Below are 18,312 nucleotides of genomic sequence, written 5' to 3' on the forward strand. Positions count from 1 at the left end.
TGCTTATTACTGGCTTGTTCGCTACAATGCACCTGTGATTCGATTACTTCATTTGACCTGTTTGTACTAATGGCATGAGAAAACTACAGGCGAATAGCTTCATCCAAGATGCCAAGCCGAAGGCTGCAAGGTGAAGAAATGAGTTAACCGACCTCGTGTCAACAACCTGCTTTCTGTACAGCGACCAGCCATGCGCAAATGAGGAGTCGTGACGTCGGGTGCTTCTAGATCAGTTGACATACGTTCGATGCGGTAGCTTTATTCGAACTCGTTTATGGTTAATATCCTGATTCTGTTTCGAATACATGCACTTTGCTGTTCTCGTACTCACTAACCGTCTACGTGCCCTCAGCATAGTACACATGCTCATTGGTATATGCACACACACTTCAATATTATGATAAAGACCAACCAACATTAATATAAACACTGCTTTAAACAAACAAACACGAACATGCCCGCATAGGTTAAACATACATATATTACGGTGAGGCTACCAAAAAAAAAATAATGTGCCTCTGCCCGTGCCACTAGGTATAACAGGCTTGGGTTAAACATACAGTGTGTGGTTAAGGAGCGTTGGGGGGGGGGGGGGGGGGGGTGAGGTGGGCGGATAGGCAGTGTTTGATGGTTGCGGAGCGTTCTATTGCCGCACGCGCTCCCATCTGAAAGAATCTGGGATACTTTTTAACACCTGTTTCCATCTCAGACATTTAATACAATCCGATTACGTCACATTAATTTATGATCAGTTTATGCCCAGCCATGTCACAGCCAGCTACCATGTGCTATAAGAATGCTTGCGATTTGTCGCTCACAACTCCAGCAAGGTAGACAACATCGGCCGTACTGATACCGAATTTCCAAGAGAAAGGCGCCTCTGCGTTACGGCGTCAAACCCACTTGGAACTCTGCTACCAGCTCCCGCAAAAGCAAAAACAAAGCGAGCACTATGCATCGAACACTGGTCAACGTTCCATTTTCTTTCTTTATTTCCTGTTGACAATGAAAAATACGGTGGGGCAAAGCCTAAAGGTATAATGCTATGAAGAGCACTAGCAAAAAGTAAGGCTCCACAAAGTTTCAAAAAAGCTTTAGCTTAGCCAGCTCGGTCAAAACTGTCATCCATTCAAGTTTCTCACTTTGGGAATTCTAGATGGCGCTCAGTTAACTTAGAACGTCAATAAAATAATCCCTCGCGGAGCGAGCGTCCACTTCCCCGTGTCTCACAACCATTCTCGTTTTTCATACACTGTGGAAGTAAAGAAACATGAATATAAGTCGTATGGCATACCCCCTTGATTATGGACTGACAGGAATCGTACACCATATGGTGTAATTGGTAAGTCCTTTTTTGAAAGTCCTCTGCAGGATATCACACAAGAAGACTGCATACCAGAAGTCAAGGAAAATCTGGCCTATGGGTTCCGCTTTATGGCAAACCAAGCAGCCCACCGACCACGCGACAAAGACAGCCTACTCCCTCAACCCCAGTTTAAGAGTTAATGTATCACTCAGTAAAAGGAAGAAACATTTTTTTGCTGAAGAAAATCCTGCCATCTTTTTAACTTTTTTTAAGACATCTTTACATTCCCTTTCTCTCTGTAATGATCAATACAAGGGCACTGACATCATTACGTCAAGCAGGTTCTTATATGGGTTTTTTTGTTTTGTTCCTGTGGCAGCATTTTGAGCCGCACATTCGAGTATTCAAGCTTAGTAATGTTTCGAGTGGTAGTAGATCCTCACGCCTTAACCGCCTCAATACGTATATATAACTAATAAATGAGACAAGCCAGTCACAAGGGCGTAATGTGTACTCGTACCCAATGAACGAGTGGATTTTTAATTGTAAAAAATCCGAAGCCTTGATGGGACCAAACTCTGCGGCTCTTAAAAAGTGACGTAATAAAACGCCAGATACCTCGCACTTACATGTTTAGCTGAATTGTTTATTAAAAATAAATTAAAATTATAAGAAATGTGAACAAGCATGCAATGTTTGGCCCGTGGCTGGGTTTTTAAGAGGGGATATATATAGGCGCTATTTGGACAGCGGGGTAAGTGATTTCGTGAGGCCACGACACACAGCCTACTCGGCAAGAGCACCGGAAAGTGACACTTGGCAGGTTGCACAGCGTAGGACTGACTGGGTGCCGTGGTGCGAGCTGTGTGGGGCCACGCGCCATAGCAGAGTTTGAAGGTGCTCTCGCAGTTGAGATTGGCTGATCAGCTAACATGTCTGAGTGCGGTGGCAGTATGTTTTATTCTCAATCAAAGAACAAAAATAAAAGAATAAAATAGGCAAATTTAAGCTTTGAAGGCAGATGCCTATATCAGCGGCGTTGCGTTAACCGATCGTGAGTTTCTCTCTAAAAATGCTTTCTGTCCTGCTCGTACAGGTATTTTGGAAAGACGTGTATCTATAATACATTTGAATGCACTCGAACGAAAGCTGAATTTACATTTCTTTTATTATCAGAAGTGCAGCAAATACTCTGGCCTATTATGGCGGCAGAAAAGCTAAACTAGCCGTAAAAAACCGATATCTTTACCGAATGATGATGGCCAGCAGTCCTGTTTGTGAGCAAAATAACAGATGCACATCCAAGTCTCCATTTGAATGGAAAAATAAAGAGTAGATTGGTTTATAGGAGAAGAAATACTCACTACCTACCTGTTCTCCATAGAAAGCTGAATCGTGCCTTAGGAAAAGAATGAAGGTGGAAGAGTGGAAAAAGGTGACGTATAGTGGAGGATTACGAAGTAATATCGACGCCCTGGGGATCTTTAACGTGTACTGACATCGCACAGCACATGGACGTCTCTCCGTTTCTCCTCCATCAATACTCATCTGCCGCCGGTCAGCTTAGACCCCGGGAACTCCGGTTCAGTAGCCTGCCGTGTTGACCACTCAGACTTCGCGACGGGGCTCTAGAAAAGTGTAGAAAAATGCTAGCTCCGTGCCTAGTGCCGTGGTGAGCTTGTTCTCTGTTTTGTGGTTTTTGCAAGGTCAGAAAATTTTCTTTTACTTTCCTTGCATACCTTCTTTGCTTTATACATTATCAACGCTGTTTTTCTTTATTTCGGTTTCTTTTTAACCTCTCATGTTTTTATTTCTCAGTTCTGTTGTCTTTTATTTTTATTTTCCCTTTATTCTGCTCCGTCGATCTAGCCTATTTATCTTTTGTGCTTATCATAGTCACTATCTTATCAGTAAATTTCTATCTAATCTTATGACATCACATGATTACCGTTAATTTTGACCAAAATGCCCATTGAGCTACGTTATCAGTCTTAACTAAGCACCGTATATTTCAGACTGCAACTTGCAATCTCTGCACAAAGCTTTACGGCTTCCCTCACTATCATTAATGATCATCTATTTACAGCCTACTTATCATTAGATGCTATTGCTTGTTCAAATTCCCTCTTCACACAACCCGCCCATGCTACCCGTGAGCCAAGGAAAGCGCGCGCATTAAAATATGACTGCGTGGAGATAACCTGTCGTCTCCTCAGTGAGTGTCCTGCTCTGGCGAATTAAAGACGCTGTGCGATGTGGCCTCGACTGCCTAGATCCTCGCTCTTAAGCAGCAGATGAATCAGGTCAGTGACCGCAGAAGTCGACTGGTCTTAACGCATACAAGGCACTGCTTTGTGACTCGTGGAAGACCGGATTGAGTGATATGCTGCAGATTTGTTCCTCGTTCCTTACCTTGTCCCATTTTTAATCCCCTCGTCCCTCAAGCAAATGTTTCTGACTTTCTCCCAGTTTTATTTCTATCTGTCGTCGCCTCTAACGCGAGAATGTTTTCACTCGAAGCTCATGCGCAACAATTGAGGTGCACCAGGCAGGTAGTTAAGTGATTGCCGAGGTCTCGCGTGCATAATACTAAAAGTTTAGATTCCATATGCAAGAATACAGGCCAACAAAAACAACAAAAATCGTACAAGATAAAGTGATCGTCGAATACCACAGTCTCCAAGTTTTCAATATGAGTGTGCACTTTAAAAGCAGAGAATAAAATACTAATAATGAAATGTTAGCAAGTATAGAGTCCACGACGACAATTTAGTCAGCATGCTTATGCAAGAGCGCGTAATCCAAATACTAAATCGCCTTGTTTACTACTCTCTGCCCAATAAATAAATATCCAAAATCTTAATTTATGAGAACGTTTCTAATGAAGTAGGTACTGCGACAGAATAAAACTGACTCGCCGCGAGTGGTGTATATGTCCTTATTTACAATAGATCAGTATTACTGTTGCAATCCAATTTCAACTTATAACTTAGGCAGCTATGCAGGTGCAAAAAACAGAAGACCATTCTTTTGTTGACATATTTTTATTTGCACGCGAGGCCTATTTTTGATGAGCATGCTTCAGCGCCGCACAAGCTGGTTAAAAGATGGTGCCTGGCCTCGAGCTGTAAAAATGAAGACGTGAACGACTACCTCTCTCTTGCTTTGCCTTCGTCCCTTGAGAATAAAAAATGAGAGAAATGATACGACAGATGATCTCATCAGCATGTATAACTCTAAGGCGCACTGTATTGTCATAATGAAAGAGGCAGATCCTTTTCCCTGGTTGGGTACATTTTTTTTGCTCTCATATTTCAATAGCTCTCCTCCAAATGTAATGAGCTATGATGATTTGTGTATCAGATATGACGTTAGATAAATATTTCTGTTATTGAATAAGCGTTACACATTTTTTCTCTTCTCAAATCGCCACCATGGTTTTGATATTATTATATTACAAGTATTTCATTACATCTACTAGGAAAGATGACAGGAAAGCGTAGGCATAAGAAGTACGACAAAGGTGCACATGTATTTTCAGTGCAGCACATTATTAATTACGTGTCTTTAATTTCGTCTGAGATTTGCACAGCGGGATAAAGCCAGAGAGAATAAATTGCAGCACTGCAAGCAAGTCTCACGACATAGTGCGATGTTCTTGTGACTACTCCGAACTTTATTATGAGTTTCGCAGGTGGAAGCAAGAGACATGCTTTTTGCACTCCACTGCAGCTGCTACAGCGCGTGAGTCAAGTGAGCTGAGAAGCGAACATTCGAGCATCACTGGCGGCAGTGATAGGACATTGTAGACATCGCGAAGGCCATATACTACGTTGATGGAAGAGAGCTTTGTGATTCACATTGCCAGGATTGTTCTGTTGCGTCTGCAGGATTGTAGATTTTCTTTAAAGGCATGTGTTATATGTCAATACTTTTGCATGCCCAACGTTTAGCATGTTGAATGGGAGCAGTTAGGGATAAGGCTTGATGTAAATTACATTGTAATTTACCGTTCGCTGATGACATAACCTTGGTAAATAACTCAGGGGATCAACTGCAAAGAATGATTGATCACCTAGACAGGAAAAGCAGAAAGGTAGGCTTGAAAATCAATATGCAGAATACTAAGGCAATGTTCAACAGCCTCTGAAATGAACAGCAGTTTACAATAAGCAGCGAAGTACTAGAAGTGGTAGGCGAATATATATATATATATATATATATATATATATATATATATATATATTTAAGCAGATCAATTAAGGGGAAATGAGGGTGCTCGTTATAATACATGAAGGAAAGAAGCCAACAGTCGGCGAGGCCAAGGAAAGCGATGGGGATGGTACTGTATGTCTTTTTTTTTTAATGTTTACTTGGATAATCCCAGAGATTAGTAATGTAATCTGTTTAGGGGAAAGATAATTAAACACAAAGTGGCCTCGCCGACTGTTGGCTTCTTTCCTTCACACACACACATATATATATATATATATATATATATATATATATATATATATATATATATATATATATATATATATATATATATATATTTATATATATACTTAGGTTAGGTAGTAACCGCACATCCGGACGATGAAAGAAAATTCTCTTTCGTTGCCCATTTAAATAACTCCACTTAAATAATAATTCCAATTTAAAATACCTAATAGAATAAGACTGCGATGGAGCAAATTTGGCATGTTCTCGCTGATTATGACCGGCAGATTACCGGTACCGCTGAAGAGCAAAGAATAGACCAGTTGCATCTTTCCTGTACTCCGCTATGGGACTGAAACGTGTAAGCTTACGAAAAGAGTTCTGTTTAAGTTGACGACAACGCAGAGGGCTACAGAACGAAAAATGGCAGATGTAACGTTAAGAGACAGGAAGAGTGTAGAGTGGGCCAGAGAAATAACTCAAGTTACCGACATTCTAGGGGAAATCAAGAAGAAGAAATGGGCGTGGACAGGGCATGTAGTGCGAAGAGAGGATAACCGATGGTCGCTGAGGGTAACAAATTGAATTCCAAGGAAAGAAAAACTTAACCGGGGCTGGCACAAAGTTAGGTGGATGAGGTTAAAAATTTTTCTGGGGTCAAGTGGATGCAGCTATATCTAGGGCCAGGGTAAATGGAGGAATATGGGAGAGGCCTTCGCCCTTCAGTGGCTATAATCCAGCAGATGATGAAGATAATGACCGTCGCTATCATTGTCAACCTCCTCTAAGTTCTTCACGACTGCACTTTGTTTTAGCTTGAAATTTCCGTGCTGAACATTTTCATTGAAATTCCGAGCGTGAACGAGGTGCTCGCGTTACATTGCAAGGATGCGGGCTATTATATTAAATTTGAGGGTGCTAAGGTTGTTGACATTGAACGCAATCATTTAAAACGGCTACTTCTAGAATCAGGGCCATTAATAACAGCGCCAGCCACGTAATAAGGATCCAAATTCTTCCTTATTTAACCAAGCAAACATGGTTCTCGCGGGTTCTCAATTTCCTTTCGACCACGCTAGCGACAACCTGTTTTTTTTTTTCCAACTCGTGCTAGTCACGCACCGAACGTTAAGTGGTAGTGAAGATTAAAGAACCTTATCTCTTCCTTTCGCATGGGCATCCTAGAAGGAGGTACTGGGTCTGCGCAGTAACGCCGCGGAGGTTTCTGGTGAAATTGAGCTCAGATGCTTGCAATTGCTTCTATCGATCACAGATATGCTTTGTTTCCATGGGGTGGTAAACCTATTAAAGACCCAGCGATGAGGTGCCACAAACCAGTTCACATTGATCGTATCAAAACCGAGCGCAACCTGTACATGCCCAGTACGACACTCTTGGAGCATAGAAGCGATATTTATTGCAATTTTCTGCCGTCGTATACAGATTATAAGCAACTACAGAGATCTTACGTAGAACTCTTCTAAGCCACATGGTAATTAGCTCTTTTTGAGACGACATTATTGCACTCACTGTGCAACTGCTGTAATGAAGTTGTCTGCTTTCCTGTCGAGCATTACCCGACTGCACCCATCTCTTGTAGTCGAGCGAAGGAAAGTTGCCGGATCTCCAGCACAGACAAGGAAAGGTCGTAGTCTCGCTCCAGAGCCCATCGTATTTCGACGCCCATTATGGAGTCCATGCCCAGTTCGCTCAGGCTCATATTTGGATTAATGGTCGACGCCTCCTTGACGCCTGGAGCGCATCAGTGGCTGTTAGTGTCAGTGCTCCAACACACTAAAATAACCACGGAATATAATTCTACTAAAATTAAACAAAACCTTGAAGGAGGGTTACGAAATGTCGCGCAAAGCATAAGTAAAAATACGGGACAATTCATTCTGCTAAGGGCGTTCGGTTAATCAAATTCACTTTTGGATTGGGGCGAGCAAAAGTTAGAAAGAGATTTTTATACGCTTCTTTAATACAAGCCAAGAAGCATCTTACAGTTGGGCGAAAAATTGTTATATTCGTAAATGATTCAGTTTAGGTGATTGGAGGCTCATCTGAGCCAGGATTGGTTTGAAATAGAAAAGCGCGACAGACAGTCGCTTATCGAGACACTGAAAAGCGGTTACTTACCGAATATATTGGCCACAGTCTGCGCGATATTCATTGTCCTTGACCCTTTCTCTCTATGCTTTGTAGAGCGTTCCGCCTTCACCAAACTTGACACGACTGGCTGACTCTGGTTTAGAAAATGGTCTAGCAAGTCCAAGCAAGAGCTGATTCTTTGCGGCACGCAGCCATCAAATTCCACATCGCCACGCATTATCTCGTGCAGCGCGCCTACTTCTCCGATGGGGCCCCACTGAATCGCCAGTCCTGAAAGAAGAGAGCTTGGTGAAGTTTTCGGCTTACGTCAGCTAATCCTTCTTAAGAATTCTTGTCCGTGTTACTGGGCTTGCTCAGTTGCTTAATTACTAAACTCTTCGTGTGTTTCACCAATATCTTGCACATTTGCTTTAACATGCAGTCTTTTGTAAAATTCCCCCACACATAGTTATAAATACGCAAATAATCACTCTGTACAAATCTTGCCTGTAGGAAATAGAGGTAACGTGCCTGCTATGCAATCCACCAGATACCACTTGCCAGACCAATGCCTGAGATTCATCACTCACAACGTGAACACTGTCAACACCAACCTCAGATTTTCAGGAGAATAAAACCTTTAAATATGTCGCCTTGATACGATATGTAATACGTGCTAATATTCCCATGACAATTCGGATCACTTAGCGATCACCGTGTTTAATTTTTGACGACACTCTTTTTGTGCAAATGTCGAAGAAGACATAAGTGACTCCTGATCGATGCTGAATAGTAAAGCCGACCGCTTCTTAGAAGGAACCAAAACTATCTCCCGCCATTTGGACAAATGTGCAATGAGTAGCGCGCTTTGATATGATTTGTGGGCTGATTTCACCTTTCGTCCCATTTTCCCTTCAGCAGGCTTTATCGTGTTCTCAGAAACGCACTCACGGTACCCGCTTTTGTTTATAAGCTAAATATTTTAAGGCTGTTCACGAGACACGAGTTTTAAAGTCAGCGGTAACGTTGACCAAAGCAAGTCAAGAGGGCATGCAGTGTTTCTTGAAAAGGTCTAAGATCGTATACAACGGGTAGCACTATCGTTTGATTCACTAACGAGGAAGGATAGGGCAGCTAATTAGTAATATTACCGGCAATATTACCGAGAACAGAGGTCAACTTGCAATGTAAGTGACATCAGTGAAGGCTGCTCACAATGAGAACATAGTAGTTTAGTATATAGATTATTTTCACATTACTCACAGCGTCTCTCTGGGGTACAGAAAGCTGGAGGGAGGTTACAGCATAATGATTATAATATAATAGCAAGGAAAGAAAAAATAAGGGCAGGAAATGTAATGCAGCTTATGAAGAATTTGCCCCTGTAATACGGGCCTTCTAGATTTAGGAGAGGAAATAAATGAAGATAAAAGAGAAGGCGTAAAATAAAACTGGGATAGACATTAGTTCTTCTCCGGTGCTAATTTTTAGCGCTGTTAAATGTGATTAATTCTAATTAGCTCGCTGCTATTGCCCTTAAAAGCCTTTATGAGCTAACTTCTACAACTACAACTCTATTAGGACAGAGCGCCATCGAGAAGGGTGTCCTACCAGGTAAACCATCGGCTACTCGCTGCTCACAGATGCGCTCCGCCACCGAGTTGGCATAACCGTAGTTGCTCTGTCCGGCGATGCCACGGCCAGACGACAAGGACGAGAAGACCACAAAGTGCTCTAAATTGGGACACATCTTGCGTGACACCTGATCAAGCCACCGGGTGCCATCCACTTTGGGCTTGCATACTCGTTCAAACGTCTCAGCAGACTGGTGCTCGAACAAGGCCACACTCACAACCTGCAAATATATCGATTGCTGTAATACTGGAAAATTTCCCAGAACATTTCTGCAGAACCTTCCTAAAAACTCCGATAATGCAGTCGCCAAAAATAAGGGCGTTTCAAGAGGAAGTAATTTGTCTTCCTTTTTTCTTAGCACTTTATTTTTTAGAACTTGTCTAGGATTTAAAGAGGTGGGGGGGTGGAGAGGGTTTAGCTAAAGGCGTAGAAACGTCTTACGGGGCCACGTGCCCCAATATACATATAAGCATGAATATATAATGGGTACAATTTGGCAAGGAGAACTTCACTTAAGAACCCGGCAAAAAAAAACGACATCATGAGCACAGCGGAAAATAAGGAATATACAAGCATAACAGAGAGTAAGTACAAACATAATGCGCTTCGCGATTACAGAGCGCAATGTAAATATCTCGTCAGTCATAAAACATCACGAGGATATGAAAATAATAAAAATAAAACGCTAAGAAACATTTCTTTTCCTTGTACCATTTTTATGCTAATAAATCAAGCACAGCAGAACAAAACAATCAAGGAATGAAGCACTAAAATGTGAACGACAGTGACACCATAGTGCGAACAAAAGAGTGCAAGAAAGAAGGAAATTTTTACTCTTTTTTGAAAGCAGCAAGCCCCTGGTTGAAATTAGCATTTCAGCTCAGTTTAGTCGTTCAGTCGGGTCCGACTCTTCGTGACCCTATGGACCATGTCACGCCACGCTTTCCGGTCTCTCACTATCTTCCTAACATCACATAACTTCATCTGCAGTGCCTCGAGGATGCCATCTAACCAACGCGTTCGCTGCCTACCCCTTCTACGGCGACCGTCAACCTTTCCCAACATCAAATCTTTCTCCAGCGACTCCTCTCTTCTCATCAGATGACCAAAGTAGCTGAGCTTTAACTTTAAAATTTGACCCTCCAATGAGCAGTCAGGGTTTATGGTCGACAATATTGACTGATTTGATCTTCTGGCAGTCCAAGGAACTCTCAAGAGTCTTCGCCAGCACCACAATTCAAACGCGTCAATTCTTCGGCGGTCAGCCTTTTTCACAGTCCAACTCTCGCATCCATACATCACAACTGGAAAGACCATAGCACGGGTTATACGGATCTAGGTTGGCAGACTAATGTCTCTGCTCTTTACTAGGCGGTCAAGGCTAACCATTGCTCTCTTTCCCAGAAGCAGGCGTCTCCTAATTTCATGGCTGCAGTCTCCTTCCGAGGTAATCTTGGCGCCCAAGAACAGAAAATCTGTCACAGCTTCCACTTCTTGTCCATTGATGCTCCAGGACTTGATAGGGCAAGACGCCATGATCTTCGTCTTTTTAACGTTCAGTTTAAGCCCAAACTTCTCACTCTCTTCTTGTACGCGGATCAGAAGACTCTTGAGTTCCACTTCACTTTCTGCCATTAAAGTGGTATCATCCGCATATCTAAGGTTGTTGATACGTTTTCGCGATTACAGAGCGCAATGTAAATATCTCGTCAGTCATAAATTAGCATTTATGTATGATCTATTCAGTATCTTGACTGTTTGAAAATGTGACGTTTGACGCACCTAGTTGGTTCGTATTGGCGCTCGTCTAAATGTTGGATTTCCAACTTCTTATTGATGAGTTATACTAGAGTGTTCTCTAAAGTTTGTATTGGTCGATCCATAGACAAACTTGAAATAAGCTTATGAGCCCTGAGCCTGGCATATTTAATAAAAACCGGTTTGGTACTTAAGTTTCTGATGCGTCCGTGATAGTTTTCATACACGTGTAACACTCTTTTTTTGATGCCGTAGCACAACCTGGAGTAGAATAATGAATATTAAAAGTTTATTTTAAGCCAGCGCAGCAATAAGTTCTGAATTTTACATGCAATACCAGTCACTCCTTACAGATCAGTGCTGAGCTTTGCAACATAATATGTCGATGAAAGACACTCATATAACCAAATTCCAAGAAATGTTTCTTCAATAACTTGGCCGAGCAAGGTGTCTGCAAGCTTTATACTAATATGGTAGGAGTCGCTTTTACTTCATGGCTTAAAAATTACATATATAGTTTTATCAGCGTTAAGGCCTTAACGATTGATTTGCAACCAGAACGATAAGCTCGAAAAGTAGGCGTTAAGTACTTTATCCAGGGATCCATTTTTCTTAGCCTTAAAATTAATATTCGCATCATCGGTATGCATTATTAATTCGGGAGATTCGGCTATCATCATGATATCATTATTAAAGACCAGGAAAACTAGTGGCCTCATGATGGATCCCTAAGGATCATCATCATGACATCGGGTTAAGAGCTACGTATTGACAGCGGTTCAAAAGATACTTTTGAAATAACTTTAGTGCAACGCCCCTTATTTCGTACGTCTGTAGTAGCAATTTACCGCGATGAACATCATCATATGCTTTTCTAATATCTAGAAACAGAGCAAGTGGGATGAACTAACTTGGTTTCAATATTTTGAATGAATTCGTCTTTAATATTAATGAGTGACTCTTACGCTGACTTATTCTCCTGAAAGCCATACCCAGCACTACTAATTGTTTTATGCTTATCAAAGAAGCTTGACAGAAGCTTGACAGAAGCTTGAATTAAGTTGTTCCGACTGCAATTTGACCTAAATAATACAGCGCTACTACAGGTAGAGGCACAGTGACAACAAAGAAGACAAAAAAATGGTTTCCAAAATACATGGCTATTGCCAAACCGACTTGGGTGCTCAACACGTTCTGCCCTTGCTTTGCTGATCTCACAGAACACCTGGTAGCTAGTCTCACAGAACACCTCCGAATTACTTGAAGCTTATGAGACGATAACCCTCTCATGCCATTCATAGCCGCGTTTTCATGAATTCCACAGTAGCGCTTTGCATTCATGCCACCGCATCGCGATAGTCGATATCGCCAGCCTCTACAGTAGCGCACGGTCTCTAGAGCGACTGTGGCGGCTTATATGCCATAGCATTTCGAAACCTAAGACAGTGCTTTTGTTGAAACAGGCTTCCGTTTTTTTTTTCGTGCGTTCTGGCAGGCCGTGTACAGATGGGCGCTGCGTTATGCTGTTGTACTGCATTGTGAGACCTAATTCGTTGCGCTTGTTCTTAAATGCATCGACAAGGTAGCCCATTCTTCTGGCTATACGGCGTGGGGAACGTTCACACCCTTCGCTGCGCAGTTTCTGGCGAGCAAAATTAACAGCACCAGCGCCGTATAAGTTTGGGTAACGACGAAGAGTGACGGAAAACAACCCCTTTATCAGTGAAATCTGCCATTATCCGAGCTTTTACGCGAGGCGTAAACATGAGATGAGCGCTCGCACAGTCGAAACGCTGAAAGTTTCATCATCCGCACTTACGTACTGAACTTATCCCTCCCCCGCATCACGTATCATCAAGACTAGATCACGCCTACAAAGTCGGTGTACCATTTTGCAGAACTAACGCTTTCTTTCAGTCCTTTTTACCTCGCACTGCAGCAGAGTGGAATCACCTTCCGGCACCAACAGCAACCATCAAAGATCATCAGCTTTTCAAGGACGCTTTAGCTAACATTGCCTGATTAACCACATCTGTAACCTTTCGACAATTGGTCCATTTTGTTTATTTAATTTCTATTTATGCCTGCAACCACTCCCCTCTCTAATGCCAACGGCCCTGAGGGTACTTGAAATAAAAAAAAAAATAAAATAAATGTGACGGTGTCACGTTGCGCTGCTCGGCGAACGCATCCGACTCGTACTAATGGCCTTCCCAACGAGAACACGTCCAGATTTACATGCGCGGCAAGTGTCGAATTACTGTTCTGAATCCGACACCATGTAAAGAATTAATGCGATGCACTTTCCTCTCACATTACTTCAGTTGTCAACGAAGCTTGCGAGAATTGCCACCTGCATTAATAAATGCACCACTTATTTTCCCACCGTGCGGTGGTTTCGACCATCACGACATCCATGGAATACCAGCGCCCTGATTCGTTATATTAGCAAGAAAAATGGAAAAGGCAACTTATTAGGCAACAAAGGCAACAAAGCTTGAAAAGGCAACTTGAATGGCAATGTATTAAACAATTTCTCAACGGTCAAAATTTCTAAACATGAATAACAAATATAATATGTGAAAATGCCACCTATAGTGATCCCAGCAAAATTATCAATGCTTTAAAACCAGCAATTTCGTTTTTCTAAACGTTCACAGGCCATAATCACTTTACCTTCCTTGGCACGTTGCTCCCACTCTTTTTACTTGCGTCCTACATCAGCAGAAGAAGCCCATCAGGTCAATAAAACGCGCAATACAACCGGTGCAGGATTAGATTCTATTCATCCGTCTAAAGTAAAGCTTATCTCTAAAGACGTATTCGCATTGCTGACAATTTTAACGAACTGTACGTTTAAAGCAGGAGTTTCGCTTGCCATTGCGAGGTTGAAGATGGCGCCAACATGTCCCATGCCCGAAGCCGTTTCTATAATATGGCGAGCTCCTCCCTCCGTCGCAACATCCGCCTTGACCACTAGGACCTGAGCACCCGCCTGCTGCCAACGAAGAAGACAAAGTTTTTGGTATCCATTATGTTCTCCCGAACGGGTACTCAGCAGGAGCCTTAGGCAGCCGCGTCCCAGCATCCAGTTTGCGAGCTCCAGGCCGACGCCTCCCAGACCTCCAACGATGATGCATGACTTGTGCTCGTGAAAATAGGTGCGTGCCACGGCCTCTAGGGCTAGAGGCGAAGCGTGGCAGTTGGAGCGCGTGCTCTCTTCTGGCCGAATCTGCGTCCAAGAAGCATCGCCATCATCGAATATGCAGCCCCCGCAGTGAGTAAACAATAGTTATACGCTGGCTATGGACATTAGCAGAGAGTGTATTGAATGAAGACGAAGGCCTGTAGCTGAACATGCGACCAAATTTTATTAGTCTATATCTCGCTGAAATTGAAGTTAGAACGTTTTCTGGAATTGCATTGGCTACTTCCACAACTTTGATTCCCTTAATGCGACCAAATTTTATTAGTCTATATCTCGCTGAAATTGAAGTTAGAACGTTTTCTGGAATTGCATTGGCTACTTCCACAACTTTGATTCCCTTAATTCTAACTACCGTACCGCACTGTAGTGATTGATCCTCACTAGACTTTTACAAAAGTTCCATTCGTAAGGATTAACACATTGTACATTAGGAGTAGCCGATGCAATTCCGTGCAGTATTTTTCTTTTTGGTTAAGAATCCCTCCCTGCCTTCCAAGGAAACGCTACCACCTATCTCTTCTGAACAACATTATTGCTGCCTACCTCGAGTACAACTTTTCCTAGGTGCTTGCCAGACGCCAAGAAGTGGAAGGCTTCTTCAGCTTGGTTGCGCTTGAAACATTCTTTGTCCAGCGGCCGAACCACTCCAGACTTGATACCCTCTTGAACCAGTGCTCGAACCTTACGTTTGTCCTGCTTAGTGCTGGGGTCTTTGCCGCAAAGCTTTAATAGAAGGTCGCCGTGGAAGAAGATACCCTTGAGAAACATGGACTTTCCCAAGGAGGAGTCCTTGGAGAGGTTTAACTTGTCAATATCCATCAAGCGGCCTTGAGATGCCAAGCAGCGTACGCTTGCATGAAACGTTTCTTCTGGCAACGAATTGAGGACAAGATCTATACCTGTTGTGGGTGTTAAACAACATCAGAGATGTCAGCTTGAACTAAATTCCTCATCAGATTAATAGAGAGTTTACCTTACGCCAAAGCTATAGTACTAGTGAGCCGGGACGCGTGCAACCTGCTAACTTGTACGCATGCGTATCGACCGATACAATGAGCCGTGGTACTGCGATTCACCGTTTGAATGCTGTAGCACCTTTACGTCATGAAAAAGCGTTGTATCAACTTCCATTTCTTGTCATGAAAAAGACAACTAAATAGTCAATAAAATCGGTAAGGCAGCCGGCCTGTTAAACATCACATTTATAAAGGTACAAATTGAGAACCTCACAGCGATTCTCCGCGACTGCTGTGATTTTGATGACAGCCAGAAATAAAAACATTGTGAGTCTGAGAAAAATCGGGCAGCCCTTCTTCTCTCTAGCGCCGCTTTTTTATACCTCAAGTTAGGAGCGTGCTCATTGATGATCAAGTGACCACATTTTGCACTGACTTCAACATATGAAACATTTCGGGAGCATTCCAGCTCGAACTTCAGGGGGTAAAGGCACAGCATATACAGCTTCTATCTGTTACTTCATAGCGGCTACTAATTCGGATATGAACACATTGCTACTCGCTTAATTGCTACTCTCGTCATTTAGCCTCAACTATTTAATACATACTCTTTAGCCCGCTGATGGAAGGTGCCGCATTATGTGAAATAGCACTCGTCAGCACTGGTGATTTATATAACGTCTCACTGTATGAACGTGTCTTACATGGCTAGTATGTAGCATGTCAGACTCGCAATTCAAAGGTCCGAGAAGGATGCATTTTTATCTCAACCACGAATTTCAAAGGACCTTTCTGATTTAGCTGGTCCTGCTATCTCGACCATGTAATTCTGTTCAACCAAGCTAACATTTCCTCCTGTCAATCAGTGTCAGGACATGTCCTCTTGCAACTAATGTATGCGAGTGACATGCGTGTAGGTTTTCGTTAGCAGTTTTTTGTAATGTTTCTTGAAAACGCAATGGTTTTATAGCACGACTGCCAAATTTGTTGAGCCATGCTCCGAGGATGAAAGCATCTTTGTATTTATAAAACACATGTACTAGAATAATAACTGCTTAGACACCGTTAGTTACAAGTATACACCAAACGGTGATAGAGAAATATCAAAAATTAGTTATCCACTTTACTGATTAACTATATTATTATGCTTCCTGAAATCAGACACATCTGACACAAGTGTGCCGCAGCGGCCGTCATCATATCTTAAAAACACTAACTTTAAGAAATATTCGCCGGTATCCTTGAAAGAGCTGATGTAATGCACTGAGACTTTCTCTGCTCTAATTAGGTCGTTTTCATGATGAGGATTATTTCATGGCCAAGCAAGATCTTTAGAAGCGAAATTTTGTATGGCGAGGCTGTGTTCTACCTCATCGCTTATAGAGGGCATTAAATAATCAAAGGTTAATTATTCATATATTTCGCATTTTACGAAGACATTGTTTTATCAGTCAAAGTACACTTATGTTTAACGTGCAAAAATGCCCGCAGACAAGACTGTACTCTTGCAAAAACCAACTGGCCGCTGGCGTCCCCACCATCTATTCAGATAAGCCTAATGATGGTCATGCTAATCTTTCACGTTGCTCTTTCGTTACTGTGCAGAAGACTTTTGATTTCATTTGTGTCACCTTTTTTATTAAAGATAACAACACATCAATCAGGGGCATTTCTAATTGTCATTTTCGTCCCCCGGAAATATTGTGTACGAAATTTCAAGAACCTTTGTGCTGCCACTTGTAACCATTCTACGAGTATTTGCATAAGAGAGCAATGCGCTGTTGTAAAAGTACCTCCTGCTAATTTTTAAGATGATGCATGTGTGAAGATATCTGCTTTTACTCAATGTGTGCGTCTAGATGAAAGATGATACAGGTGAACCATTACACCTTGCTGGAGACAAAGGCACACCAGCATATAGAGCCTTTACCTCGGCCATCGGTTTCTCGGAGCATGAGTTCTTCAAAAGACAGATTCCACGAGCTAGAGATATTTGGATCCTGGAGCTGTGGAAAACGTTGCAGGAGATATTGTTTCTTCTCTTGAGACCCTAGAAGATTTAATAAATGCGATGGTTATAAGTCAAATGATTTGTAACTTTAACGCTTGAAAGTTCAGATGCTCTCTTAACTCGCTCAACTAAGGGCATCAGTGGCTATTTATCGATGGAGGCTGTAGTCAAACCTTACTACCTTACTATTTATTAACAAGGATTCGCTAATCATTTTAGACTTGTCATTTAGGTTTCGACTCGCGACTATTACGCCCAGTCCGACAGCAATTCACTCATTTTCTCCCTCTCTTATGACATGGATCATTAAAATGTGAAATTTTAGAATAATGCAAGTATGTGCCGCATGAATCCAGTGAAGTTAACTTGAAGCGGTTGATCGAATTCATGACTATTTCTTGTGCCCTGCATATCTAGGCCTAGGCCACGCTGCCTATCACTCCCAAGCAGTGATCATGGGAAAGAATTTTGATGGACGCACCCAGTTTATCAAGTGCCTCGAAATTAAAAAAAAAATGGAGCCTTAAATCTGTTTCTACATAACGTGCACATACCAGGATAACCGAACCACACCCTAGAAGTAATAGTTTTGAAAACAGAAAATGAACGCAAGTTCTTCATTTACCTGCGGCTACCCAACACTCGGGCAATAATAACGCAATGCAAATAACCAGGAAATGACAGCAGTAGTCCAGAAGAAGCGCAACCCGTGGGAAGCCTTATACGTAATCTTGGACCTGGTCGGATATTAAGCACTAAATGAGCAGAATCTTAAGAAAATCGCAGTCTCGGTGACGCAGCTGAGCGTCCACAGGACGTACAAAATATCACGTTTCTCGGACGGGATGCCTAACCACTATCTCTGAGCGAGTGGAAGACGTAAAATAACGAGATGCCAACCTTGGGG

General features: G+C 42.3%; 1 protein-coding gene across 6 annotated transcripts in view; it reads right to left on the reverse strand.

Moving 5' to 3' along the window:
* Nucleotides 1-4,347: 4,347 nt before the first annotated feature.
* Nucleotides 4,348-18,312, reverse strand: part of LOC146189839 (fatty acid synthase-like) — a 43,833-nt gene continuing 29,868 nt past the window's right edge. For 5 of the 6 annotated variants that reach the window (XM_084604604.1, XM_084604606.1, XM_084604600.1 and 2 more), the window contains 7 exons: nt 17,325-17,444; nt 14,982-15,337; nt 14,109-14,462; nt 9,449-9,692; nt 7,886-8,128; nt 7,277-7,498; nt 4,348-4,483 (listed from right to left, as the gene is read on the reverse strand). In XM_084604604.1, the coding sequence (XP_084460730.1) occupies nt 7,320-7,498; nt 7,886-8,128; nt 9,449-9,692; nt 14,109-14,462; nt 14,982-15,337; nt 17,325-17,444 (1,496 nt within the window). In that variant the 3' untranslated portion in view covers nt 4,348-4,483; nt 7,277-7,319. The remainder of the gene's footprint in view (nt 4,484-7,276; nt 7,499-7,885; nt 8,129-9,448; nt 9,693-14,108; nt 14,463-14,981; nt 15,338-17,324; nt 17,445-18,312) is intronic. The other variant, XM_084604601.1, reaches the window with a different exon arrangement.

Source organism: Amblyomma maculatum, chromosome 5 (genome assembly GCF_055883805.1).
Source record: "Amblyomma maculatum isolate TAMU_Amacu chromosome 5, ASM5588380v1, whole genome shotgun sequence".
Lineage (NCBI taxonomy): Eukaryota > Metazoa > Arthropoda > Arachnida > Ixodida > Ixodidae > Amblyomma > Amblyomma maculatum.